Source organism: Scleropages formosus, chromosome 9 (genome assembly GCF_900964775.1).
Source record: "Scleropages formosus chromosome 9, fSclFor1.1, whole genome shotgun sequence".
In the NCBI taxonomy this organism is placed as follows: Eukaryota; Metazoa; Chordata; class Actinopteri; order Osteoglossiformes; family Osteoglossidae; genus Scleropages; species Scleropages formosus.
Window position 1 is genome coordinate 19,710,504 of NC_041814.1, and position 27,530 is coordinate 19,738,033.

A 27,530-nucleotide genomic window follows, 5' to 3' on the forward strand; every position below is an offset into this window, starting at 1 on the left:
GAGGCGGCCTGACGTGTTCCGCGCAGCGCGAGGCGGCGTTGCACCATCAATCAGTCCCGCTGTAATAACGCCGGGGACGTTAACACGGCACCGCGCTTTCCGCCCGGCTGAAAACGACTAGGAATAGAGAGAAATATCGACCTTTTTTAAACGCACGCTTGCGCTGACGGAATAAGATCGAGCCGATACATGTTTTATTTGCTCCCGGGCGTCAGGAGAGGGCGTTGCAGGAAAGCGCAAGGTGACATGTCTTTGACGAGAAATACGCGTGCACGCTCGAAGGAAGAAGCCAACCGTTAAAATGAGGCGGGTGCAGCAGCGCTGTCCACGCGCAGAGCTCTCGAATTAAACGCAGCCAGTTGCGGGGCGTGCGCGGATCCCACGCCGGAGCGAGGGGAGAATCTGCTGGCGGCGGCGGAAAATGCGCGGTCTCGGGTCCATCTGCGCAGGTGGATGGCTGACCTGATGCTGCAGCGGTCCGCCTCATCCTCCTCTCCGCCCCCCCCGCCACCCCGAAGCGAAGCGCTCCCGCCCCGTCGGCGTCGCTGTGCACGCGAGTCTGCGATGGTAGCCAGGACGCCCGGTGACACGCGCTGAGCGCGGCGACGCGAGAGCCATGCTTCCCGGAGTCGGGGTGTTCGGCACGAGCCTGACCGCGCGGGTCATCGTGCCGCTCCTGAAGAGCGAGGGCTTCGCCGTGAAGGCGCTGTGGGGCCGCACGCAGGAGGAGGCCGAGGAGCTGGCCAAGGAGATGAACGTGCCCTTCTACACGAGCCGGATCGACGACGTGCTGCTGCATCAGGACGTGGACTTGGTGTGCATCAACCTGCCGCCGCCGCTCACGAGACAGATCGCCGTGAAGACGCTGGGTGAGCCCTGCAGCGCTGCGCTCTGCCACTTCTTGACTCGTCCAGCTGCGCCGTCGGTTCTCTGTCTCTGTGTCGCTGCCGCGCGATCGGATCGGGCGCGTGCCCGTGTTGAGGCGCAGCGGTGCATCTCACGCGAAACAAAAGCCCGACGTGTGTCATTACCGAAACAACCGACGGCGACGCGTGGAGCCTGAGGTGCGCGCGCGGTCGCTCTGCACCACGGACGGACCCGGCAGTCGGAGGGGGGTCGAATTGTGCGGTGCGGCCGCGCGGCGCGGCGCAGCGCGTGCTGCTGTCACAGATCTGCACAGACCGAGCCTCCACAAAGCAGGTGTGGCTGCAGCGGAACGGCAACAAAGGCTCGCGCTCGCCTCGAGTCGAGGCGGATGCAAAGTCAATGTAGCGCCCTTTTTTAAAAACAAAAACAAAAAAAAAAAACACGCATGAATGATCTGAGTGAACAAGTTGTGTCGCCGCTGCGAAAATAAATTCAGTTCAGTTGCACTGAATGATTCTTACCTCGAGCTGTGGAATAAGCATGATTCGTATCCATGAATGATTTTAAAGACAGTTCCATCATCAGTACATCGCTAGTTGCTACGAGAAACTAAGTCGTTTTCTGAGAGGAGACTCTGGGCTTGTATGCATGCGAGGTCAGGATGATTGTTCGTGGTAACACTGACTGCGATTAAGTTAAAATTCACGTTTGCCTTAAATTGAACGCATTCATTTAAATGCCGCTCTTTTGACTGGTTTGTAGTGCAGAATTAAAGATATATGTTATGTTCATGTTGTGCTCTTCCACCTTGCACAGGTAGATTCTGGGGCAAATGGAAACCTATCAACATTTATTATTATTATTATTATTATTATTATGCCTTTTGCTGGCATCCCAAGGTTAAGTTTGTACACTCAGCTGCTTATGGTTTTTTCATCCTTTTATACAGCTGGGTGATTTTACTGGAGTAAGTCAGGGTAAGTACCAGAACCCAGGTCCAGTTCATCTGCAGTCTGACAGCTCAAACCATTACGCCACCTGGAGCTGTTACTCCGAATTGACACACATTGTATCTGCTGAACAATTTCCCACTGCCTTCCCTAAGAGAAGGGATGTGAAAACAGCGTACGAGGTCATGTGCCGCGGTGTTTATGACCACAGCGCTCTTCATTGTCTGAGAAGGTGCCACCTCGCGTGCCCTTGGCAGGCTGTGGATGTGTCTGATGGACGGAGGGGGGAACTGGTCAGACAGATGTGTGCAGGTGTCTGGTGGCTGCAGAAAATAACATGGTGTCTCGGTCTCACTTGTTTCCTGCCTGCACTAAGCTCAAGGAGAGCGACGGTAACTGGTGGTGATCAGCCTGGGGAAAACAGATGTCAGCTGAGGGGCTGCGCCGATGGACAGCAGCTCACCCACATCCACAGTGTCTTTTGGCTGCAGGTTGCCTAGTGGTTAAGAATGAGGCCTGAAGGTTGCTGGTTCAAATCCCTTCTGTTGTTGTGCCCTTGAACAAAGAACTCGGCAGGCATTGCTCCAGGGAAAATGCTCAGCTGTATAAACTGGTAAAAAGTCTTCTTGGGGAAAGTGTCATCTCAGCAGCAGCAATGGCAAGGTGTGCACAAAGTGTGTATGATGCTCATGAGATATGTAGAGCTGATGGGTACTGGTTCTGTTTGCTATGCTCCGAATGACCACACTCTCCCAAGATCTGTGGTGCAAGGGAGCAAAGGTTTGAAAGTGTGTGTGCGGAAAAGGGACCGTGTTTACCATTGCTGGGAGAGTGAGTAGTGTGTCCTGTTCTGAAACCGGAGTGGCCTTTTGCACAGATGTTATTGAACGCAAAATTCTTTCAGTTCCCTGTAGCAGGTTAAGGATTTGTCTAGTCACAATGACAAATGCCAGGAAGATAACATATCTGCCATGGTATTTAGTCAAGTGTGTGTTACCGTGTTTGTGCAGCTCTGCTGTGTCACAGGGGAGAGCTTCGAGGACGTGTCCCAGTGAAGTGGACATTGTCCCACAGTCGTGGTGCTGCTCAAAATTGTTTGCTCTGGGTGCTGAAAAAGTCAGGGCCCTTAACAGCACACACACACTTACAGAGAAGTGTTTCACATGACTTCTCGATGCAGTGACTTTAAAACAAGCGTGTCCTCGAGTGATGACTGATACGATCTCCAGGTGATTATCTTATGGGGCTGTCTGTGTGGTTCCTGGCTGTGTATCTTGAGAAGGGTGTTTCTACAGAGGGTCGCTGGGAGCAGGATGGGACAATGCAGCAGTGAGGAGAAGAAAGTGTCTTTTCAAAGTGTGTGCGTGTGTGTGTGTGTGTGTGTGTGTGTGTGTGTGTGTGTGTGTGGGTGTGTATGAGAACTGGGTCAGAGTGGGCAAATGCTGAGCCAGTTGCCTTTTTTTAAATAAAAAAAAAAAAAAAAAAAAAAACCCTGCTCCGGCTGCGGACGTTGTCGAAACTCTATACACGCTCGCTTGGCACTCGCTGTGGAGATCCTCTCTGAGCCAGCATTGTTCCTGGAGCCAGGAGAAGGAAGCAGAGTATCACTGTGTTCACAGCAACATTTTTCTCAGGAAGTATTTTTATGCACTTAATAATTGATGGGGCGATTGATGAGTTCTGTTTGGTTGCTGCTTGAAGGCTGATTGGGGTAACGTTTCAGTGCGTTGGGCCAGACCGTGGTCTGAAAGAGCATTCAGATGACATAAATCCACCCCAAAGGTTGTGTTCCAAACACCACAGTTCTGTTAGATGAGGGTTTCCTAACTTGGGCTCCATGAGGGGTCCAGAAGTCCTTCAGCACTATGCAGGCTGAGAAACATCCCATAAGCTTTCTGCTGAATTTTTCTTATTTTTTTTATGGCATCTTCCTTTGTTTCATGTGTTGAATCTTCTTTTGAGCATCAAGTTATTCTTTGTGACACTTTTGTTGCCAAAGTGAATTCTTTTTTTTTTTTTTTTTTTTTTTTTTAAATATCCAGCCTACAGGTGGGCTGGTGTCCTATTCATGGTGTGCTCTGCTTCACACACCGTGCTTCCCGGATAGGCCCCAGACCATGACGACCCTACCCCGGACCAGCGGTTATGGATGATAGGTGATACAGTTGCATCCGTTACTTGAGTCATGTACTTTATCTTAAGTTTTGAAGAGTCAATGGTGCAATGGCAAAACTCTTCCTGGTCTTGAAGCAGTGACTTCAACCTTCAGGTGTCTTGGTGACCATGCCAGCAGGTATCTTTTAGGTTGATCTCTCTTCCTCTGCATCATGGTCACCACTCTCTGAAAGCGAGCCCAGCCAGAAGTCTTGGAGGGAAAAGGTCTTTATAAAGTGTGGGTTTGGAATGCCGCTCCTCGCCCTCCACCTGAAACAAAAAATGCCCATGTAGCTAGAGGTGGCTGGGGGGGGGGGTGAGAACAAGAAGGAGCCGACGGCATGCGGAGTCATGTTGCCGCGAACTGGTCGGTCTTGCGTGTTGGCATTGCTGGTGTCGGAGACGCGGTGGTTTCTTCCAGTGTTGTTTTGGAGGTGTCTGATGTCACGAAGGAATCTGCCGCCACAGCTCTCACAAACTAGCGTGGCGGGATTTGGAACGGTCCCGCCCCCTTGTGCGTTTGTGCGGCCGACGCTTTGCGGGTGACTGCTTGCGGCCTTGAAACATCGACTTTAAAAGCACCGCTCTTTCACTTTCCCGCTGAATACATTAGCATTTTGAATGCCCACCCCACTCTCCCACCCCTACAGGATCTCCTCCATTTTCTCATCTGCCATTTCATGTACTGTACAGTAATGAGTTAAAAGTCAGATTGAATATTTCTGTATGGTGAAATGACGAGTGAACTCGTGCCAAATTCTGCGTTCCGGTCCGAGACGCTGTGAAAGACGAGGCAAAAACTAACTCCGTGATCAGGGTTTGCTTGCATGGCCACTTCCGTTTCCCCGCACCTCGACACTTGAGTTCGTCGTTGGAAGGTGTTCAAAAAGCACCCTGCGCTGTTCGCTGCTGTTGATGCTCGGTGTTGCAGTAGATGCCGTTTTCCCCAAATTGTGGTGGAGGGGGTTGCAGTGCTGTAATTTTTTTTATTTTATTTATTTTTTTTTTTAAGTTTAATTTTCAGAGCTGAGTTTATAAGTGTCTGATTTTAATAAATCCACCTGAAGATGCTTACATCGCTTTCAGCAGTATGTCCAAACTTTTAATGGTTTTTTTAATTTTATTTTAATAAAAAGCTTCGCAGGTCCTCTTTTACCCAGTTAACTCGGATGCTGAAACTGAGAAGTCCTGATATTACTTTTCCAGTGACCTACTTTATTAGTTCCTGTGTAGGCTGAATGTATTAATGAATCATACATTATGCTTAGCGCTCATGCGTTTCCTGTGCACGCTGCGCCGAGGGCGAACACGCTGGGCCGAGGTCCGTTCCGTGCTCGCTGCGGCGCCGTGGCGCTCTCCTTCACAGGAAACGCGTCTCGCCGCGTCTCGCCCAACGGAAGAAGTGCGGCCGCCCGTTTCGGTCCTTGAGCGGCAGCATCGGCTGAAAGACGGCTCACTGCAGCGCTCCACCTTTGCGCGGTACCGCTGTACTCTCGCTGTGAGCTCCAGCCTGACCCCGTAACCCACCCCTCCTCCTCAAGAACCTTGGCAGGAGCATCCGTCACATCCGATGTGCGGTCGCACGGCCTCTTCCCCCTATGCACTTCCTCCGAGTTCTGTTTCGAGATTGTGGGCTTTTGGCTGTGCACCTCTGCCACGTGAGCTCTGATGGGGGAGGGCTCGTCGCATCGCATGGGACTTGAGTAACAGGCCCGCTTTCTCACTGCTCTTCAGACACGTGCTGCTCTGGTCACCTGTTTGTTTGCGTGAATGTGTGTATGTGGGGTTTCCAAGAATGCCATCTCCAAGACCCCCCCCAGACGTGTGGTGGGCCGATTAGGGTCAGCTGAAAAGAGACGGTTCGGAGATGCTGTCACCCTTTGCGTCTCTCGGACTAGAGGCAGGCAGTGAGCCGTGCAGCTGTGGCATCTCCATGCTCCACGTGGATGTGTGTGTACCACCTGTGTGGATGGATCAACGACTGCTGAGTTTTTTTTTTTTTTTTTTTTTTTTTTTTTTGTGCAGCATGTCTAGCGTTACAGGTAACCTTGAGTAAGGGTATTGTCAAAACACAAGTTATCACTCTTTCCTTGGGTTAAGATGCTTGTTACATTTACTAAACACCAATTCATTTATCTTGCACTTTTCTCCAAAGCAACTTACAGCTGGGTAATTTTTATCAGAGCAATTTAGGGTAAGTACCTTGCTCAAGGGTACTACAGTCAGAGGGGGGAATTGAACTCATGACCTTCGGGTCTAAAGGCAGTAGCTTTAACCAGCATGGTACCACTTGTTTGCTTGTTAAATGAGTAAATGTAAGTGTGTGTGTGGACAAGCGAGCCACCCAACCACACCGTCTCATCAGGACGGTCAGAATGAGTCCCTAGTCAACTTTGAGGCACGTCAGTGGTTTTGCCCCTCCGAGGTGGCAAAGCGGTGCAGATGACGTGTGTTCCCGCTTATCCGACTGCATTGTGACGGATCGGTAGTGAGCTCCATGAGCTCCTGTCCACCCGTTTCCTTTGTACGCCGAAACCTTTTTCAGATCTATTAATTTCCCTTCCAGCTGCTATTCGCAGATTGCAGAGCCATAAATTCCTTTAAAGTTCACTTTTTTCACAGTTTTTTTTTGTTCTCCTTTCCCCCCGTTCATTCAGAATGGGCCAGATTTCCCAGAGGTCTCCACGGCAGTGAGGTTCCCATGCTTGTCGAGCGTTGCGCGGTCGCCCCCGCGCTCAGCTTCACACGGCCATTGACATGCTAATCGCAGCCTTCAGAGGGGCACGGTGTTCAAGTTCCACGCAATTGCTGCGTTTCCTCTTTCAGTTCAGTGCTGTGAAGTGAGCGTTCCTGAGGAAGGACTCGTTCATTCAAAAAGTCATGAGTGCGTATTAAAGGAGGGTAAATAAAATGCCCTTACGTCAGCTGCAGCCCGTTTTCTGGCCACCTCTTTTAATTTGTTTCATTTTTTAAATTAATTTTTTTGTTAATATTAAATAAATTCAATGTGTGTTAAATTTTTTTTTTTTTTTTTTTTTTTTTATTTTAATATAGCAAGGTAAAGCAAACAAAACACTGTTTGGTTTCAAGGTGTACCCTGTTTACCCTGTTGAAAGCAGCAGTATAAACAAGACACTGGATGACCCAGCATTATAAGCTGTATTACTGGTTTCCCTGTGCAGCTGTGTCATCCTGTAATGGTGTGTTTTTCTCAAGCATGTCCTTACCTGTGACCCCCCCCCCCCCACCTGGCGGAACAGTTAGGCTACATTTGGCCTATGACCTCTGGTGAAAATGTATTTAATATTTCTTAATTTAGCTGACAGTTTATGTAATTTGTAGTAACTTTGTATGCCGCTTACACAGCTGGGTAATTTTTACTGTATCAGTACAGGGAAATCTGTTCAGGGTGAGCACCTGGCTTAAGGGTACAACAGCAAGAGGTGAAATTGTGTAGCTTTAACCACTACACCGCTGCTGCCATCAAACCCCTGCAGCTTAATGCTGCTGCACGAATTGTGTTTGACTTGCCAAAGCGTTCCCATGTATCTCCTCTACTCATTTCTCTGCACTGGCTTCCTATAGCTGCCTGAATCAAATTCAAAACCCTGGTTATCATCTACAGATGCATCAATAGAACTGCTCCCAGCTATTTACAGGACTTGATCATCTGCTACACCCCAACCAGACCCCTTCGCTCGTCTACTCCTGACCACTTGGTGGTCCTTCGCACAAAAAGTAAAGCATGGAGGCATTCGGGTTTGGCTCCATTGTGGTGGAATGACCACCCCCTCTCACTCAGAACTGCGGAAACTCATTCCTACATTCAAGAAGGGTCTGAAAACTCACCTTTTCCGGACCCATTTCGCCCAAGATCTCTCCAGCTCACGTAGTGTTTAAATGTTCATGTACTGTCACTTTATGATTATCCCCAGATGAGCCTTTATACAGCCGCTACTCCTGTATTGTATGTAAATGTTTGTGTACCTTAACCTTCTGACAATTTTTTTTTTTTAAATCGGGATTTGTCTGTCCTAAATTTTATGCACCTACTCGAGCAATGAACATCGGCGCTTAAAGTGGAAAGAAACAAACTAGGTTTACATAAGAATCGCACATCTGCAACTGTGTCTCTTTCTCCTAATGTAATACACAAATTGTATTTTTGCTGAGATGTACGTCGCTTTGGAGAAAACCATCTGCTAAATGAATAAATAAATGTAAATGTACACTGCCCACGGCCTCAAGTAAACCTTCTCTTAGACACAGCTTAGTACACCTTTAAATATCCACCTCATAATAAGTCTTTGTAACTGAGGGAAAAGCTGCTGCCTTCAGACCCGAAGGGTGCTGGTTCAAATCCCCGCTACTGCTGCAGTGCTTTTCAGCAATGTTCTTCCAGTAAAATGACCCAGCTGTATAAATGTGTAAATCATTGTGAGTAGGTTAACATTGTAAGTGGCTTCGGAGAAAAGTGTCAGGTAGATGTTTGAGCTCTTTAGCAAGACTCTTCTTTTACATGTAGTCTTTTAGATCCTATTTGAGGCTTAAGCTTGGGGAAAACCAAGTCGGTGTAGTGTGTTAAATGCTCTGTGTAGGTTACTGTGGAGAAAAAGGTGTGACTGTTGGCCGTTGTTGGTGACGGTGAGCTGTGCTCTTTGACTGCGGTCAACGGCTTCTATTCAACTGCAATATAAACACTTACTTGTATGTAATAAGAGCGGTGGCAGTTGCATTGTGCAAAGGATATGCTCTACAATAAGTAATTTCTCACATTTCTATGGAGTGCAATTATGAAGTATTTGCAGCGTAATCCAGCCCTGCGAGGTATTTAAATGCACAGCGAGTTGATTACCATGTTTGAGCAGCACTTCTACCCTTAGTGGCGCTTTATCATCTATTCGTAGACTAGAGGTCGACAGCCGTAGACTAAACCGCTGTCGAAAGCGTACATTTGTCTTCAGTTCAGTTTCCGTTCCCCTCTCGCTTGAGTGGGAAGTAGCGTGTGTGTGCACATTCGTGTCTTCATTGCTATGACACCACCAGAAACGGGAGAGGAAATGCTTTGCTGTGAAAGCCACAAAGAGCCTCATGGTGACACGCAGCCCGGTGCACCCTGTGTGTCTCGCGGAAAGGACCGGATCACGCTGGAACCCCACGTCTTACCCCCTCGCCAGCAGCCCAGCGGGACCAAACCTCCACTGGTGCTAGCTGTGACTCAAAGTCAAAGGTTCAAGACCCAGCCACCACCTTTAATTAACAACCATGTTACGGTTCTGTTGTGTTAAGCTGAGTCGGTTATGTCTAACAGTACAGTCATGTGTCTCAGGTGGTTGTGGTGTTTTTTTTTTTTTTTTTTTTGTGTGTTTCTGTTTTAGCTCTGATTTACCATGTAAAGCATCTTAAAGCATTTATTCTTTTATACAGCTGGGGAGTTTTTACTGTATCTGTTCAGGGTAAGTACCTCGATCAAGGATACTGTAGCAGGAGTGGTATTTGAACCTGGGCCCTTCCACTAGAAAGCCACGGCTTTAGCCGCTACACCACATGCTGACGTCACTCTAGCGTTACAGCCAGAGTTCTGCCACGAGGTTGAGTCGTTAGTCATTTTCTATTTTAATAAGTGTGCGCTTTGGTTTTAAGGAAGCCTCTCCGTATGGTATGAAGGAAGTGTGTATTCCGTTTGCAAAGGATTCTGGTGTGTATCCCTTTGGTTGCTGGGTTAAGCTTCAAGAGGAGGCGGGGGGTGGGGGCGGGGTGGTGTCCTTCTCATGTAACCTTGATGGAAGTTCTTAACCTGAACATTTTCAGTAAAATATTCTTTTATAAGCAAAACTGAAGCACCGTTTGGTGAGAACTGATAGATTGATACGTGTACGGCGTCACAGCTCCTGGGCTGTGGGTTCGGACATGGGTTTGAATGCATGTTCTCCACGTGTTCACGTGGGTTTCCTCCAGCGACTCCGGTTTCCGTCCATAGTTCAAAGACATGTTTCAGGTGGATTGGTGGCTGAATTGCACATTGTGTGTCTCTGTGTGTGTAACAAGACTGTAACGAGAGTCGTGCAGTGTATCCAAGCAGCAGGGTGTACTGCTAAGTAATCTTTGTAAGTTGATTTTGGAGAGAAGCAACTGCTAAGTGAATACAGTAAACGTAAAAGGCCAACAGAGGCAGTTGTTGAAGGTTTGGAAGATGTCAGTGTTGTGTTTCCAGAGTTTCGATGGGCCAAGGCAAGACAAGAGAGGCTTTATTGTCATTTCAACCATGTGCAGGTGGTACAGTACACAGGGAAACGAAACAATGTTCCTCCAGGACCGTGATGGTCCATAAAACAGAGTTATCTACACGGACTACATAACGTGCACATGTGCCAGTGTTGACACACACCCCCCGTCTCCCACGGGCAGCTGACAATTGGTGGCTTCTAGCAACTGGTTTCGGAGCTCCGCTGAACTGAAGAGGGTCTCACAACTGGAACGTGTTGCCTTATTGTGCAGTTCGGTGCAGACTTTCCAAAACACGCATGTTACATCTCCCCATGAGAGTCATGCAGAGGGAACGGATACTTCACAGTACACAGCGTTCTGGGCCCTGTCACCCCATAGTGCTGTTAATGCAGTACTCCGCGCTCTCCTAACGCCCATTTCAGCGCCCTCCAGGTTGCTCTCGAATACCTTAATTTTTGTCAAAGTGCATTGGTGCCCCTGGCTGCGGCTGCTGTGCTTTCGCCTCTTCCATCAAGTGCGGGGCAGTCTGGGCTCTTGGAACCCCCTCATGAGAGACGCGGTGGTCTTGTGACGGTGTAGAGGATAAGAGCTCCATCCAATGAAAACTGTTCAACATAGTTTTAAATTGTCCCTCTGATCTTAAGGACACAATTCTATCTGCTCTGCAGTAGGTGGCGTAGTGGTTAGGGTTGTTACCTTGAAACTGAAGGACCTGGGTTCAGTTTCCATTATATATTTATTCATTTAGCAGATGTACATCTCAGAGCAATACAAAGAGTGCATTACTTCAACAGAAGGAGAGATTTGGATGCAGACACATGATTCTAGAGTACAGTTAATTGTTATACTCCCCACAATATGAACCAGTATACATCACACAGGTAACTGCATAAAGGCTTTTCCATTGTTATACATAATGCGTTCACGTTGATTGAGCACTTATCAGTTTCCACTCATGCGTGATATCCACAGAACAGCTACTTACCTCCACAAGATACACAAAAGAATACCCAGCTGCATAAAGTAGTTCAATGTATTATAAGTCACGTTGGGTCAAGGTGTCAGCTACATACATTGACAGTGATTCATTTAGCAGATGCTTTTTTTTCCAAAGTGACTTACAATGTTCATCTGCTTACAGTTTACCCATTTTTACAGCTGGGTAATTTTACTAGAGCATTTCGGGGTAAGTACCGTGCTCAAGGGTACTACAGCTGGAGGTGGGATTCAAACCTGTGACCTTTGGGTCCAAAGACTGGCTGTAACCACTGTGCTACCAGCTGGTCCCTGTCAAATAATATTTGATCAATCCATTGACTGATACCAATTTTCCGATTATTTTAGCATCCCCTGACATCAGATATGGTGCACATTTGGAAATAATCTCACGTTAAGTTTTAAATAAGAAAAAAAACTACACACCACATTCACTGTTCACCCCACAAGTGTGTATCACACCACACTAGACACTACTGCATGACAGTCTCCATCAGCTTAGGTGTTGTGTGATACATGGTTGTGGTATGAATTTATCCCAGGCCCCTTTCCATGCAGCAGCGAGGTGTGTGTTTTTGCATTGAAGGAACAAAGCTAAGTTCCAGGTGCCCATGGCTTCTGCTGTTTGATTGTTGGGAGCGAGTGCACGCCCCGAGGGGGGGTTTATTTAGATGCATGCTGAGATGGCAGGTTGCATCCGAGTGATCGGACATGTGGCTGCGAGTGGCACAGTCCTCACATTATAGCTCCCTGGGCTTTCCTTGTTGCAGAAGTAAAGGCTCCAACGTGTTGGGTTCCCCACAGTCATTGCTCTGAGCAGATGCCGGTAAGCATGCCCGGGGATGGGAGTACAGTAAGAGACTGTTGGGGGGAAGGGGGGCATGTGAATGGGTAGTTCAGAAAGCTCCCAAGAAGCTGTGAATTCTCAGAAAGTGTTGGTTGGTTGTTATGAGGAGCAGCACAGAGCTCCCCGTGTGGCCACTGAGTTACTCTAATTAAATCCTGCCTCACCCCCCCACCTCCCCACCCCAGGGTGCTCCTCATTCCTCCTCGACCATTAACGATCGCCGTGACGTGGCCCTCTGAGAGTTCACTCATGTTTACATCACTGTCACCGTTTGTCTGTCTCACAGTGCCTGGGTGGTGTGAGAGAACGTGGGTTCGATCCCCACTCAGTCTGTGTGGAGTTTGCATGTTCTCCCCGTGTCTGCGTGGGTTTCCTCCGGGTGCTCCGGTTTCCTCCCACCGTCCAAAAGACATGCTGTTCAGGTTCCCACATAGTGTGTGAGTGACACAGAGAGAGTGTGTTCCACTGATCTATGGATGAGTGACCCAGTGTAAGTAGTGTATCTAGCAGTGTAAGTCACCACGGTGAATAAGGTGTGCGGGCTGATAACACTACATAGAGTTTGTAGGAAGTCACTTTGGAGAAAAGTATCTGCTAAATAAATAAATGTAAATGTCTGATCAAACACTCGTGTGTCTTCGTGTGACGGAACCTGCAGCACGTTAAACGAGCTGTTCGTTGCGTCCGTACAGTGATGCCGGTTCTCGGACACAAAGCTATTGTCACGCTCCGCGTTCTTTTCCCAAGTTAATAGTTGAACAAAAATGAGAAGAATCCTTGACAGCTCAATTAATAGACTGTTTAATTTTGAGATGACATGGTGGCACAGCTGTTAGAGCTGGTGGCTCTCAGTGCCTGGGCTGGGGCCACAGGTGTGGGTTTGAATCCATATCAGTGTTTGTGGAGCTCACATGTTCTCCCCCGTGTTTGTGTGGGTTTCCTCCGGGTGCTCTGGGTTTCTCCCACAATCCAAAGACATGTTTCAGGGCAATTGGTGGCTATAAATTTCCGTGTGTGTGTGTGTGTGTGTGTGTGTTGAACTGTTGGTACCATGCATTATGCCCTCTGGACCACCAGGACTGAGCTAGACAGGTGATTATTAATAATCAGTGGATCAGTTTAATTTTAATCCCTGTAACTGATGATCATTTAAATATATGGAATAAAATGATAAAGTGCAGAAGGATTACAGTCAGCTCTCACTGCAGGTTGTGTGTTTGCGAGCATCTGGCTGTTGGGGTGGGATGGAGGGCAATGGGCAGCTGCTGTGTTGTACCATGTAGGAGTGTGTGTTGCAGCTGAAATAGTGATGATGGAGGATCTGCCTTCACTCAGGAGGAAATGAGTCCCTGTCTGTCATCTGGGGTCCAATGTGGAAGACCAGGTTTGGTGTGTGTGTGTGTGAGGGAGAGAGACAGAGGGAGGCCATTGCCATGCTGACTGCTCCGCCCATCCTGTTTTTTACCTGCTTTCAGGGGATCAGTGTTTTCCAGAATGTTCCCCATTTTTGATGCTGGCTGTTAAGCAGGACACACAGAATGGTGATGTAGTGTTTCTGGAAATGTCATCCATTTATGCAAGAGATACAAATGTTATCCATTTATGTGACAGTGTGTGAAATCTTGCTTTTCACAAAAGACATGGGAGTCACCTGCCGTATAAGCAGCAGCTACAACTGCTTTTAAAAAAATAAATAAATAAATAAATAAAAAGGTGTGACTTGAATTCCATGCCATTCCTTCTCCCCTAAAACACAGAGCAGGTGCTGGGCTGCCCAGCTTTTGTCTGTGACAGGAGTATAAATCCCGCCCTGGAGCCCGAGGCCGAGCTCTCGGACCTTGGCAGCTGAAGAGGAGACGGTTGCTAGGGGCCTTGCTGGAAGGACCACATGGGGAGACAGTTTTTCATCTGAACAATAAACAGCTTCGGGAATAGCTAAAGAATGCAAAGATGTGTTTTTTAACAAGGAATTTTTCATTACTTTTTATGTACAAATTTATTTAGCTTCGTGTTCCTTTTCGTAGCTGCTTACTGGTTTGTTTTGTCCGTCTCTCAGAGCTTGACATCTAGGCCAGTTTGGGACGCATGAGCACCTCTTCCAGTGCAGATGCAGTGACCCTGCTCCGCATGAACCACTTGTTTTCACTCTCTCGCCCTGAGGCTTTCTTGGGTGATGTAACACACTTGGTCCCACCATTCCACTCACCGCTCTGAAGTCCTCTCTGAGACATGTGTGTGAGAGAGAGAGAGAGAAAATCCAAGTGATCTTGTCCACCAGCATGTGTTCCTTAGGTCTCCTCTCTGCAGAGGACTGGTATTGCAAGGCAGGGGACTCGAACCCAGCTCCCCACTGCAGCACCTATAGCACTGTGCCACTGTGCATCTGAAGAGGTCCACTCTGTTTTTGCAGTGAGCTCAGTTTAGTCCTTTTTGTTTTCTGTGTGTGAGAAAATCTGAACGGTTCCTAGGCTGTTGGCTTGGCTGTCAGTCAGTAACCAGGAGCCGCCGAAATGTCCTGAGTGAATCGGTCCCATCCCTTGTCGGAAAACCTGCTGTAGACCTCCTGGCCCAGGATGAAGAAGTCTGGGTGGCTGTTGGAAAAAAGCAATTCAGTAACTCTCAGCTGTACATTCTCCATTACATTTACACGTATTAATTTAGCAGACGCTCTTCTCCAAAGCGACGTACATCTAATAGAAAATATGAGTGCATTACATTAGCAGGAAGAGACAGATGCAGACACAATTTTAAAGTACAGTTTTTCTTTCCACCATATGAACCAATGTACATCACATTAGTAGCTCCATAAAGGTTTATCCGAATAATCAACAATTCCTAATCACATTTTTTTCCTGAAACATTTACATTACACAAGTAGCTGCGTGAAACTTTATCCATTGTTCACCAGGAATGAGCTCAAAATTATGGAGCGTGAACATTTACATGTTACATGCACTTAAGAGATCATGGGCAAAGTGAGTCCAGAAGAGGTAAGTTTTAAGTCCCTTCTTAAATGTGGGCAGAGATTCAGCAGTTCCGAGTGAGAGGGGAAAGTCGTTCCACCACATCGGAGCCAGAACCGAAAACCTTCATGCTTTTGGACCTTTTGCACGTGGGACCACCAAGTCGGCAGAGGTGGAACTCGATTTGTGATTTGAACCCAATCAGTGTTTTTACCACAACTTTCTGGTAAAAAGAACAGTGATTGGGTTCAAATCCTAGAGAGTCTCTGCTGTCGGAAGGTTCCAGACTACTTCAGTTCACGTTCAGCTCCGTGTGATATTTGGTAAGCAAATGAACAAAGATATGATGTTCTTTTCTTTGAACGTTGTAGTCAAATTGTCTTCTGGTTTTTAGAATTCCGTTCACCAGAAGGGGTGGGTATCTGCGCATTTAGATAAAGGCAGCAGTAAATAGAGTTATCATGGAGTGACAGGCGACTCACGAGAAGTGACGACGAAGGCCTTCAGACATGACAAAATGTTGCCAGGGCTAATTGGTCCCGCCGGGGTGCTGTGTGTGAATCACTGTGTGTGGAAAGTGTGACCATGACTGACTGAGCAAAAAGAAAACCGTTTACACGTAGTAAACGACCCAGACTCAGTTGCCGTCGTATTTACATTCTGAACAGAACCAACCTGTCCCCTATTTGCATTTAACGTGAACTTTGCAGCACGTACCATATTAATGCCATGACCAATAGGCGGATCTGTCTTTTCTAGAGTTTAAAATATACTTGTCTTTTTATGAGAAAGGTTTTGGTTTTTTTTTTTATTTCAATTATTTAAGGAGGGAAGATTCAGAAAGCATGAAGATAATTCACATTTATGTTTTTCTTTTAAGGACCATCAGGTAGTGTAGTGATCACAATATCACTGTTGGCATGTGCTTACTTTTTCCACTTCTTATTTCCATCCATCTAATTGAAAAAACCACTTGTCCTGAGCAGGGTCGCAGTGATCCAGAACCTATCCGGGAAGCATTGGGTGCGAGTCCAGTGAGGGGTATCCGCTGGATGGAGTACCAGTCCATCGCAGGGAATTTATTTATTTATTTATTTATTTATTTATTTATTTTTAATTTTAATTGTCTTTTCGTTATAACCCCTTAAACATTGCTTTTTATGAATATGCATCATTATACTAAGATTTACCGTTTGTTATATCACGATTACCTCACACACATACACTGGCTGAAGCTGGTTGTCCCAAGCAGGGTCTTGGGAGCCGGAGCCTAACCCGGCAACACAGGGCGTAAGGCTGGAGGAGGGAGGGGACGCACCCAGGATGGGACGCCAGTCTGTCGCAAGGCACCCCAAGCAGGACTCAAACCCCAGACCCACTGGAGAGCAGGTCCCGGCCAAACCCGCTGCGCCACCGCACCCCCTCGTATATCATGATTATGATTTACATTTTTTCCATGATTAGTCTTATTCACCCTATTCTTCTTTTTACTTCGTAGCGTAATACTTGAATGATTTTTCTGATATGCCTGTGATAGAGCCTGCTGCAGAAGTTTCTGGAAGACAGTACCTCCGCTTCTGGTAAATTCCATTTAATTTGGATTTGGTGAAGGAGACCTTTGGAATTCTCTCTCTGGCACAACCAGATAACAGTGTTTGTATTTTCCTTAAGATCAAACGACTCGGGTTGGAATCCCCATTCTTGCTGAAGATTAAATGTATTTCTGTCTACACTAAAAAAACAAGGTTCTTACAATGGTCTTTAAACAGAGCACAAATTAATATTAATAAAGAAGTGAATGGAGTGAGGGAAGAGCTGTTTCTGAACTTCAGACTCCAACATTTGCTGTCAGAGAATGGAAGGAGATCCTTTCAATTCGTGGTGTTCCACACTGAGGAAACTCAGATTGTCACGTCTTCTCGCCAATGTGTTACTCTTCAATTCATAGACCCTGTGCCTTCCATGTTCCGCGTTATTTAACAGCTACCGTCGAAAACCAAATAATCTTGAAGGTGTCTGCAGGCGTGTCTCGGGCATTATCCGGAGTGAAGCCCGCTAAGTGTGCTTAACGCGCCTCGTCCTAAACGCTTATGGCCTTTTTGCCTCCTGCTCTGGTTTCCACACAGCTACCCATGCGAGATGCTCGACATGATGCGTAACGTGAACCGCGAGGCACTGACGTCTTTTACGAGTCAGTTGTTTTATGTTTGCCTTTCTGAACATCCCCCTGAATTCTTCAGCGGACTGCATTCGAGTATCGATTGAGCGTTCGTAACGTTGGCGGCCCACTGCAGGGTGATGCACAGCCGTCAAAGTTCTATCCGCAAGAGCCACCGTTCAGATGTTTTCTGAAACGAGTTTATCCTGGGCCTTTTAGTGCAATTTATACCTTCCAGGCCAGCAATCATGCCAGCGTTCAGCTTTCTGTGACTAAATATATACACACGCGCACACACACACACACACACACACACACACACACCTTCTGAACCGCTTGTCCCATACAGGGTCGCGGGGAACCAGAGCCTACCCAGTAACACAGGGCGTAAGGCTGGAGGAGGGAGGGGACACACCCAGGACGGGACGCCAGTCCGTCACAAGGCACCCCAAGCAGGACTCGAACCCCAGACCCACCGGAGAGCAGGACTGTGGCCCAACCCACTGCGCCACTGCACCCCCCGTGACTAAATATGTACCGTAAAATCCCTATTTAACGCCCCCAACCGTTTTTGAAAATACCTGGTATATTTTTTCGAGTAATCCGAAAAGAATTAAAAAAAAAAAAAAACTTACCGGTACCAAGTTTTAAATCCCATTCTCTGCCGTAGTCCGTAATATGAAACAATCCACATAAAATATTAATAACTATGTGAACACGTCAAACTTCCGTGAAAAACGCTGACATTGACAACTGTTGAACTGTATGTGTGTATATATATATATGTTAACACATTTACACCCTGTAAACAACAAAGATAATCCACTGGTTTATTAATATCCAGGACTATCATAATCCGATGCCTCCTCGACGTCTGTCGCATGCGAGCGGTCAGATTCAGAGTCCGAAATTTCACACCCAGCAAGGCCAGTACTACCCCCGGCAACATTCTCAAGCACATCAGACGTCAGACATCAGACTGCCGGTGAGATCAAAGGCGTCAACAGCAGAGGCTTTGGGGAAAGCTTTGGGAAGAAAAATCGACAGCGGCGGCGAAGCTCAAAAGGTGTCCTTTGTTGACAGGATGCTAGGGGGTAATACCCGATGTACTTGTGGCATTTACGTGAACTTTTTACGGAGAGAAATGATCAATTTCTCTGCCATATGACCTCTAATACGCCCCCCTTTTGGAAAATGTAACGCCTCCGGGGGCGTTAAATAGGGATTTTACGGTATATCTGAGACTGTTGTCCAGATTGCCTGGCCATTTCCTGTCAGGTTCAGTCACTTAAGCAGCTGCTCCTGTAATATGTGGGGCAAAGTGCTTCAGCAGCCGTGTGTCCACTTCTGAATTTCTTTTTCTGTTAAGAAATGCTCTTTTGTTTACCTGATGCCGTTACGGAGAAAAGCTAAATGAATAAATGTAAAGCTGAACATTGTCGCTGTAGCTAGGAGATGGAGTTCCAGGTAGGAGCTCTAATTGGTGTGGGATGTTTTCAGCATAAAGGGGACTCTTCCTTCCAGGAAAAATTGGGAAAACCTGTTCTATACGGGACCACGTAGTTGAAAGTTTGACACGCTGCTTTTAAGGGTGGGGGCTCATTTATTTGCAGCGTCAGTCTTGTTGCCTGGCCGTTGTGGCAGAATCTCCACTGGGAAAATCGAGGCGTCTTATTGGTCAGCAACTGGCCAATCGGAACGCATTTCTCACAAAGCACGTGCTGCATGGCACCATGATCGCTTTGTGGTCGATGAGGCCAGTTGATTCTTTTGCTGCCTTCGGTTTTATGTTCTGTGTGGTTCTTGTGGCAAAATACAAATCTACGTTACTGTTGCGTACGTTTGGGCTACAAAAGAAAAGCAGTTTCTTTGAGGTTGCTGCACTGTATTCAGTATAGTATAGCTAGTTTTCAGCGTTGTACTGAAGAGAGAGTCCAAAATGCGCAGAGACCTGTAACGGGTAAAACTAGCAAGGACACAGTATTCGATACGTTTGTTGCCCTTCGACTCTTCCCCCCAGCGGAAAGGAAGCAAAATGCCTAAGGTTGTTACAGGAGGAAGGTGCTCTGGAGATGCAAGGCCCAACTGGCTCCCCACCTCATTAACCAATGAGGGCAGAAGGTGTATGTATTGTGCGAGCGATTCCTCGGGCGGTCGGGAGGCTGTTTGGGGACCAGGTTGGCAGCTGGGCAGTGCAAACAAAAGCGCTTACACGGGTTAACCTGGTAAAGTTCGCCCTGGGAACACCGGTGCTGGGGGCAGTGGCAGAGACTGAAACAGAAGTAAATTAAAACTAGAACAGCACCGGTGTATGGCTGGGTCACATGGTGACGTTGGTCACGGACAAGACCCCCCATGAGCTTTGCTCAGGGGATGCTGATGAGTAAAGCATCTAACATGGGCTGGCTTTCTTCAAAAGGGCATGATGATGAAACACCACGAGTTTGAGGGCCCCCGTACCGGGAACTTTACTGTCGACACTTGATTTATTTATTCTAGGAATTGCAAGATGAGCTGATCAGAGTGGATTATGCCTTGTGCATACTAATGAGTTATGGTAAATTAGTCGGGCCTAAAACCTTCAGAGCATCATTAATAAGCAATGAGGTTTTAAACTTTACTGGCAGTGCAGGGGCCCGAGAGCTGGAGAAACACTGTTGTACTCTGGCTCACGATATGAAATTTGCTGCAATCTTGTTTGGAGTACTGTCTGCTGGGATTCGGCCGCTGTTCACACTCCTTGTTGAAATCACATCTTTGATTTCTGATTTTGCAGCAACCCATTGTTTCCTGTGTCTAATTAATGCATGTTCACTGATTTGAACCCTACCAAAAACATTTTTATTCATTCAGCACATTTGCCATGTCCCCATAGAAAAACAGGGACAACTGATACACAGTGAAATCAAATGTGTTTCACTCTGTTTGCGCACTCATTTCTGGGCAGTTGGAGCACTTCCAAGGCTGTTGGTTGGTTTTAAATGTTGTGTTGTCTGTTTCCTTTGAGTCGAGCTCATAAAATTGGATTTACTGTTGTTATCGATACTAATGTTGGGCTTGGAGAGTCAGAGAGGAATCATTCATCCAAATTAGCAGACAGAAAACAGCAGAACCAGCTAAATCGTGGGTCTTCAGACTTCTGCTTCTGTCCCAAAACAACCCATCATCTTTTGAAGGCAATAATAATTTAAAAGTAAAGTAAAGATTGCAAAATAACATTAAAATGTCCATTATTACTAGGGGGTGCGGTGGCGCAGTGGGTTGGGCCACGGTCCTGCTCTCTGGTGGGTCTGGGGTTCGAGTCCCGCTTGGGGTGCCTTGTGGCGGACTGGCGTCCTGTCCTGGGTGTGTCCCCTCCCCCTCCGGCCTTACGCCCTGTGTTACTGGGTAGGCTCCAGTTCCCCGCGACCCCATATGGGCCGAGCGGTTCTGAAAATGTGTGTGTGTCCATTATTAACAGCAGCTCATCACATGTAGGGTTGCACTTGTCTGGAGCCTATCCTGGACATATGGGGCACAGTAAACCCTACATTTACTTATTTAGCTGACACTTTTCTCCAAAGCAGCTTACAATGTTAGTCTACCTACAATTGTTCACCCATTTATACAGCTGGATAATTTTTACTGAAGCAAGTACACTGCTCCTTGGTACTACAGCCTGGGGTGAGAGTCTAACCTGTAACATTTGGGGCCAAAGGCAGCAGCTCTAACCGCTATGCTACTAGCATCACCCCACATGTGATATCACGCACACACTCATTCAATGACACACACTTTCTCCAGAATTAATACATGTAAATACGCACGCACGCACATTTTCTGAACCGCTTGTCCCATACGGGGTCGCAGGGAACCGGAGCCAACCCGGCAACACAGGGCGTAAGGGGACACACCCAGGACGGGACGCCAGTCCATCGCAAGGCACCCCAAGCAGGACTCGAACCCCATACCCACCAGAGAGCAGGACTGTGGTCCAACCCACTGCGCCACCACACCCCCTTACATGTAAATAATAAAATAGTATAACTACTGGGTTGCCGTGGTAACCTCATGGTTAACAGACTGATGACCTAGGAACTGAAGTGAATATGTCAGCTACACAAATATATATAAATAAAATATAGGGTCTTGTACTTGGTTTTTAGTTTTCATTCTTCTCAGAAAACATGGATTGAGTATTTGACACTGGTACAAAAGCACAATAAATCCTGCAGAGCGGTAATAATTGTACTATAGGCTGTGTATGGGGGACACGGGTGCTCTGAGCTAAAGGACTCTATCATACGTTATCTTTCGGGTCACTGCTCTCATGTTTATTTATGATGTGGATTTTTTGCAGCTATTTGAATATGAAGGCATTTATCAAAGTCTTGCCATGCTCAAAGTAGCTCTACATCTTACAGATGTTAGGTTGTGTATTTCCCCCCCGTGTGTCCCTGTAATAATACACCCTGTGTCTCTGCTGTTTGTTCTGTAATTTGCCTAGATAGCAGGCGGCAGTCATCTGCTCCAATAAAAATAAGTGCCTTTGTCATCTTTTGTCAGCTGACGGTTGGTAATCTCGCTGTGCCGTTTCGGCATTATTGGGAGGCACGTGTCCGTCTCCGATAAGACGCACCGCTCTCTCTCTCGCTCTCTCTAACAGCCGCACATGGCCTGTTACACTGTGACGGGCTGTGAAAACACAGCTCCCATGCTCTCCGCTCCTCCTTTACAAGCAGCGTTCACATTTCCACTTATTTATTTTATTGATGCTTTTCTCCAGATCGACTTACACTGTTAGGTGTGTTCCACGGTGCTACATATGGTAATTTACTCATTTATACGGCCAGGTAATTTTTACCGCAGCAGTTCAGGCCAAGTACCTTTATTACAAGGTACTGCAGCAGCAGTAGGGACTTAACCCTAAGTCCTTGGGATCCAACGACATCTCTCTGCTTTGCACAGCACAACACCCCCCTCCCCCTCCGAACTGTCCTGTTGTAAGGGCCACTTGTGCAGTACCATCTTTATTATACATCTCTTTTTTTTTTAATGGGGCTTCCTGTCGGGTGAAAGGCTTCCTCTCTCGGCTTCTCACTGCTGACTGTTTTCGGCATGCTGTTTAAGTGAACTACGCCACGCCTTGTCTCCCAACGCAGCTGTCACCTAAGCGTCCCCAAATGCAGCGTTAGGTGCGCTACCCCGACACGATAATCCACACTGCTACGCATCATGAATGGTTAAAAGGGATCGGAGGTGTCTCGCAGAGAGCGGGTTTGCCGCAGATGCTGGAGCAGGCCTCCCCGCTGATCCCTTTGTTGCTGCAACGAGGTGTAGATCAATACTGTAATTTGGGCTGTGGGCTGGGATACCTCGCCTGCGGGGGTCTGGAATGCCGTTATGCAGAGTGACTCCTGCTGGTTGTCTACCCACCTTCCCCTCCTGCCCGAGTCTTGTGCGTGCGCATCTGGGTGTGTCTGTGTGCAAAAGTAAGTGCTGTAATTTGTGTGTGCACACGCACATGCATGTATAAATGATCCTTTTATTTGTGCGCAGTTTCATTTTTACCTTTGTCACTCTTCCAGTGCCCTTGGATGTACATCAGCTCCCACACACATTCTTTGTCACACAGTCTGGTAGCCATGCAGTGACCTCAAGTGATCGATGTGTTGCTTAAATACCTGTGGAGCGATGTGCCAAGGGAGGGCACCGGGCCTTATTCGTAATGATGTCGATAAATCACCCCTAGCGCACTGCTGTTAATTCAGTGTGACCTTCATGTCCGATTTTCTCAGTCCGGATGTGCTGAGAAGTAAACAAATGCTTGAAGTTTTAAAAAGAAAAAAAATCTCTTTGGCTGACATTTCTCGAGGCAGTAAACGAGAGCTGGGGTATTTATATTGGCTCTTTAATTACAAATTTCTATAGACTTGACATCACACACTAAGGCTGTTTCTTTTTCATGGCTATATTTTTATCTAACATGTTTTGGGCTGCACGGCAGAGCAGTGGATAGTCATGGTGCCACATAGCTAACGGGATGTGGATTCGTATCCGTTTATGTGTATGGAGTTTGCATGCTCATCTTGCCTCTGCATGCAGTTCCTCTGGGTGCTCTGGTTTCTTCTCACAGTCCCAAGATGTGTGTTCCCAGTGGATTGGTAACTTTTAAGTGTGTGTGCATGTGTGTGAGAGAATGGCAGTTCCAGTGACAAGCGGGGGGGGGACTCAGTTTATCATAAATAAGGCAGATTCAAGGTGCCACAGCTGTAATTTCCAAAGTTTTATAGTAAAAGAACTGTTATGTATGGATAATTATGGTAGAGCAACACTTGACAAAAAGCTTCATTATCCAGCCAAGTTTGGGAAATGATGAATTCAAACCCTATGACACACACTTGTTACAATGGCTCTGCTCCATCTTCTTCTTCTTTGTTAGGAGAATGACTCAGTCCATCCCAGAAAATTTTGGCTGTTAAATAACATGTACAGTATACAAAACGCTGTTTGGTGCTGAAGGAATACAGTGCTTCTGAGGTTTACTCACTAATTGAAAGTTTTGGGACCGTAATAGACGTATTCCATTCTTGTTGAATACTGAGTTCTTGTGACGCAAAACAAAATTCAAAGGAATCTGACCAAGTTCACTCATATTGTTGCTGAGCAATAGAGCACACAGTTGACATGTGAGACGATAAAAGAAAGCAAAGTGAAAAATAAAGAGAATGATGTGTCGCTAGCGTACTGATCTGGAGTTGGCAAAGAGGCAACTGAGGAGAAGAAAACAAATTGTCAAGTGAAACACATGGCAGAAAACAGCACATGGTTTCCTGGTGCCTGAGTCACTGTGTTTCTGGTGGGGACCAGTGTGGCTACATTAACACTTCATAGTGTTGTTGCTCCTCTCTTACTGTGGGTTAGGAGTGTTCGGGGTGGTGGAGCTGCGGGTGGTGGAGCTGCGGGGGCTGGTCCTGCGAGACCATTCCTTTGGTGCGGGTTCACTGAGGGGCCCCGCTGATTTGCTAAATGACACACCGACTCTTTTCAGGCTGTGCTGAAGTGGCCAGTTCGGTACCAGTCATAAGTTTGAGTACACACACACTGGGCAACACCTGAATGGGTTACACTGGGCGGAAGAGTGAAAGCAAAGCAGACTGCGGGTGTCCCAACCCTATTGACACTGCTGCAGGAGAGCCGGGAAGACACATTTGCTCATTTCCTGATCAAAACTGTTTGCCAGATGTCAAATGAGGGAGTCGAGACTAGTCCCCAGCAAGTAGATTCAGGCGTTTGACCTAGTACTGTCCGTGGCAGCAATGCGGATGGGTGACGTTCCACGTGTCCCCATCCGATGGGTGCCATGCGCGGTGTTTCCGTGGAAGGCTCCGTAGGAAGCAGACGCATAGGGAGGTCGAGCACTGGCCGCTGTAATTACAGCCTGCGGCACCTGCAGAGCGCCCTCCTCCCGACTAATGGTCTTGGCCGCTGACCTCCGGGGAGCCGCTGGCTCTGATCATGCCTGGATGTGGTCATTATCCTCACAGGCTACCTGCTAACCTCCCACAGGGTGGGGACACTGCCAGTTCATATGCTCACACCCAGTTCTCACTGTTAACAGGGGCATTTCATGCTATTTATTATAGTATATACATATCTTATATATGATTTTTTATTTAATAAGATATATATTATTAGGGGGCATGGTGGTGCAGCAGGCTTGATTGGGTCCTGCTCTCTGGTGGGTCTGGGGTTTCAGTCCTGCTTGGGGTGCCTTGTGACGGACTGGTGTCCCGTCCTGTGTGTGTGTGTGTGTGTGTGTGTGTGTGTGTGTGTGTGTGTGTGTCCATCCAGCCTTGCACCCTGTGTTGGTGGGTTAGGTTCCAGTTCGTCTCGGGACAAGCGGTATCAGATTGTGTGTGTGTGTGTGTGTGTGTGTGTGTGTGTGTGTGTGTGTGGTTTGCAAACTCAGGTTTTCATACTAAGCCTTTAGTTATTTGTACAGCTGGGTAATTTTCGCTGGAGTAATTCTGGGGAAGTACCTTGCTCAAGACAAAATAATTAAAATCGAGGCCTGTCATCTGCATGGCAACAGCCCTAACCATTACGTCACCTACAGGTGTAAGTGTGATGCGTGATGGTCACTCACTACACAGTTAGAGCTCATGGACAGTAGCTGTTTGAAATAGCTAATTGTTCTTATAAAACAATGAAATGCTGTTATTAGACTGTGGAACGTGCCACTTTTGGCCATTCCACCGTAGTGGCAACACCTGCTGAACTCGCAGGAACACATTTAATGACTAGTTTCTCGTGTTCCTGAAGGCACCTCGCAGACGCATCCCACTCCACTGTAACAGCTGCTCTTCACAGTGCTTCTCTTATGTCTTTGTGTGTGATTCGTCTCTGATATTATGCCAATGTGTGTGTGACAAAGATTAAGACTCATTTAAGGTCCAATAATTTGGTTTTTTGCATTGATTCATTTAGCCGAGGATTTTCTCCAAAGGTACTTTGCAATTACAGCAAAGTATTTACACAGCTGGGTAATTTTTACTGGAGCAGTTTTTTTTTTTTTAAAAGTACCTTGCTCAGTGGTACTATAGCCAGAGGTGAGGTTTGAACCTGCAGCCTTTAGGTCTAAAGGGAGCAGCGCTAACCCTTACACTACCAGCTGTCACCAGGTAATTTTATATTACCTATGTTTTGACATCTGTCTAGAAGTTACTAACGTTTCGGTGGCACAACAAGTAGGACGGTGCCTCGCAGCCTCTGAGCTGTGGTTTCAGATGCAGGTTTGAATCCAGCTTATTCCGTGTATGGTTTGCATATAATTCATGTGGGTTTCCTATCACAGTCCAGAGATGTGTGTGTTTTAGGTGAAGTGCTGGCACTAAATCTCCCTTAGTGTGTGTTTGAGAGAGATTGCAGTTGTGTGATTGCTCTACAGTAGACTGGTGTCCCCTCCAGAGCATACCCTGTACTTCTGGGCTAGGTGTGGGTTATTAATAACTGGATATTGGGTATTGTTAGCCTGCTGCTGGTTTTGCTCCCTCCGTGCAGAGGACGTGTGCGACCTGTAGATGGAAATCCTGAACGTGGATTTACTACACACTGTTTCATGTCGGCCTCTTTCTCACTCTTTCAGGAATTGGCAAGAATGTGATCTGTGACCGAACAGCCACCCCGCTGGATGCCTTCCGCATGATGTCGGCGGCGCAGTACTACCCGAAGCTGCTGAGCATCATGGGGAACGTGCTGCGCTTCTTGCCAGCTTTTGTGCAGATGAAGGAGCTGGTGGAGCAGGGCTACGTGGGCGAGCTGCTGGTGTGCGAGGCGCAGGTGCACGGCGGCAGCCTGCTGGGTAAGAAGTACAACTGGAGCTGCGATGACCTGATGGGCGGCGGCGGCCTGCACTCGGTGGGCAGCTACCTCATCGACCTGCTGACCTTCCTCACGGGCCAGAAGGCGGCCAAGGTGCACGGGCTGCTCAAGACCTTTGTCAAGCAGACGGACCACATTCGCGGCATCCGCCAGATCACCAGCGATGACTTCTGCACCTTCCAGATGGTACTGGAGGGAGGGGCCTGCTGCACGGTCACGCTCAACTTCAACGTGCCGGGAGAGTTCCGCCAGGAGGTGGCTCTGGTCGGCACGCTGGGCCGGCTCACCGTTTGCGGAACGGACCTGTATGGGCAGAAGAACAGTGCCCCGTGCAGGGAGCTCCTCTTAAAGGACAGCACAGCGCTGGGGGGCGCCTCGCTGCCAGAGAAAGCCTTCAGTGACATCCCAGCGCCGTACCTCACCGGAACCATCTGCATGGTGCAGGCCGTGCGCCGTGCCTTCCAGGGACAGGAGGACCGGCGCACCTGGGACGGCCGGCCGCTCACCATGGCCGCCACCTTCGAGGACTGTCTCTACACCCTGTGTGTGGTGGACACTATCAAGAAGTCCAACCAGTGTGGGGAGTGGCAGAGTATTGTGGTCATGAAGGAGGAACCTGAAGTGAGCCCCGCCTACCTGATCAGCGAAGCCATGCGGCGAAGCAGAATGTCTCTGTACTGTTAGGATGGCTGCTCGTGCGTGTGTGCGTGTGTGCGTGTGTGCGTGTGTGCGTGCGTGCGTGCGTGCGTGCACTTCGGGCGTTGCTGGGATTGCCCTGGAGCAGAGTTCGACGCCAGGTGGGCTTCTAGGCCGGTGCTGACCCAGCTCAAACTGCGCGGTCATGTGGGACGGCACTCTTTTGCAACAGACCGCACGACACCGGAAGGGACCACATCGCAGCGGTGCCTGTGAGCCTCCAAGGTGGCAAATGTTGTCCTGAACGGTTTGCGGGTGGAGCTGAAAAAAAGCCTCACAAACAACGGTGGGGCTTTGGGAAAGGACCC

At 47.7% G+C, this 27,530-nt stretch overlaps 1 protein-coding gene across 1 annotated transcript; it reads left to right on the forward strand.

Annotated features, from left to right (window-relative positions):
- Positions 1 to 27,530, forward strand: gfod1 (glucose-fructose oxidoreductase domain containing 1). Its single transcript, XM_018753895.2, has 2 exons — positions 1 to 869; positions 26,291 to 27,530. Exons 1-2 carry the CDS (start codon positions 617 to 619, stop codon positions 27,208 to 27,210), a joined length of 1,173 nt encoding a protein of 390 aa, XP_018609411.2. The 5' UTR covers positions 1 to 616; the 3' UTR covers positions 27,211 to 27,530.

Bases quoted from the DNA above. Each gene is read 5' to 3' on its own strand.
- gfod1 (XM_018753895.2), top strand. From the start codon at position 617: ATGCTTCCCGGAGTCGGGGTGTTCGGCACGAGCCTGACCGCGCGGGTC. The intron at 870-26,290 runs GTGAGCCCTGCA...TCACTCTTTCAG, and splicing joins GATCGCCGTGAAGACGCTGG to GAATTGGCAAGAATGTGATC.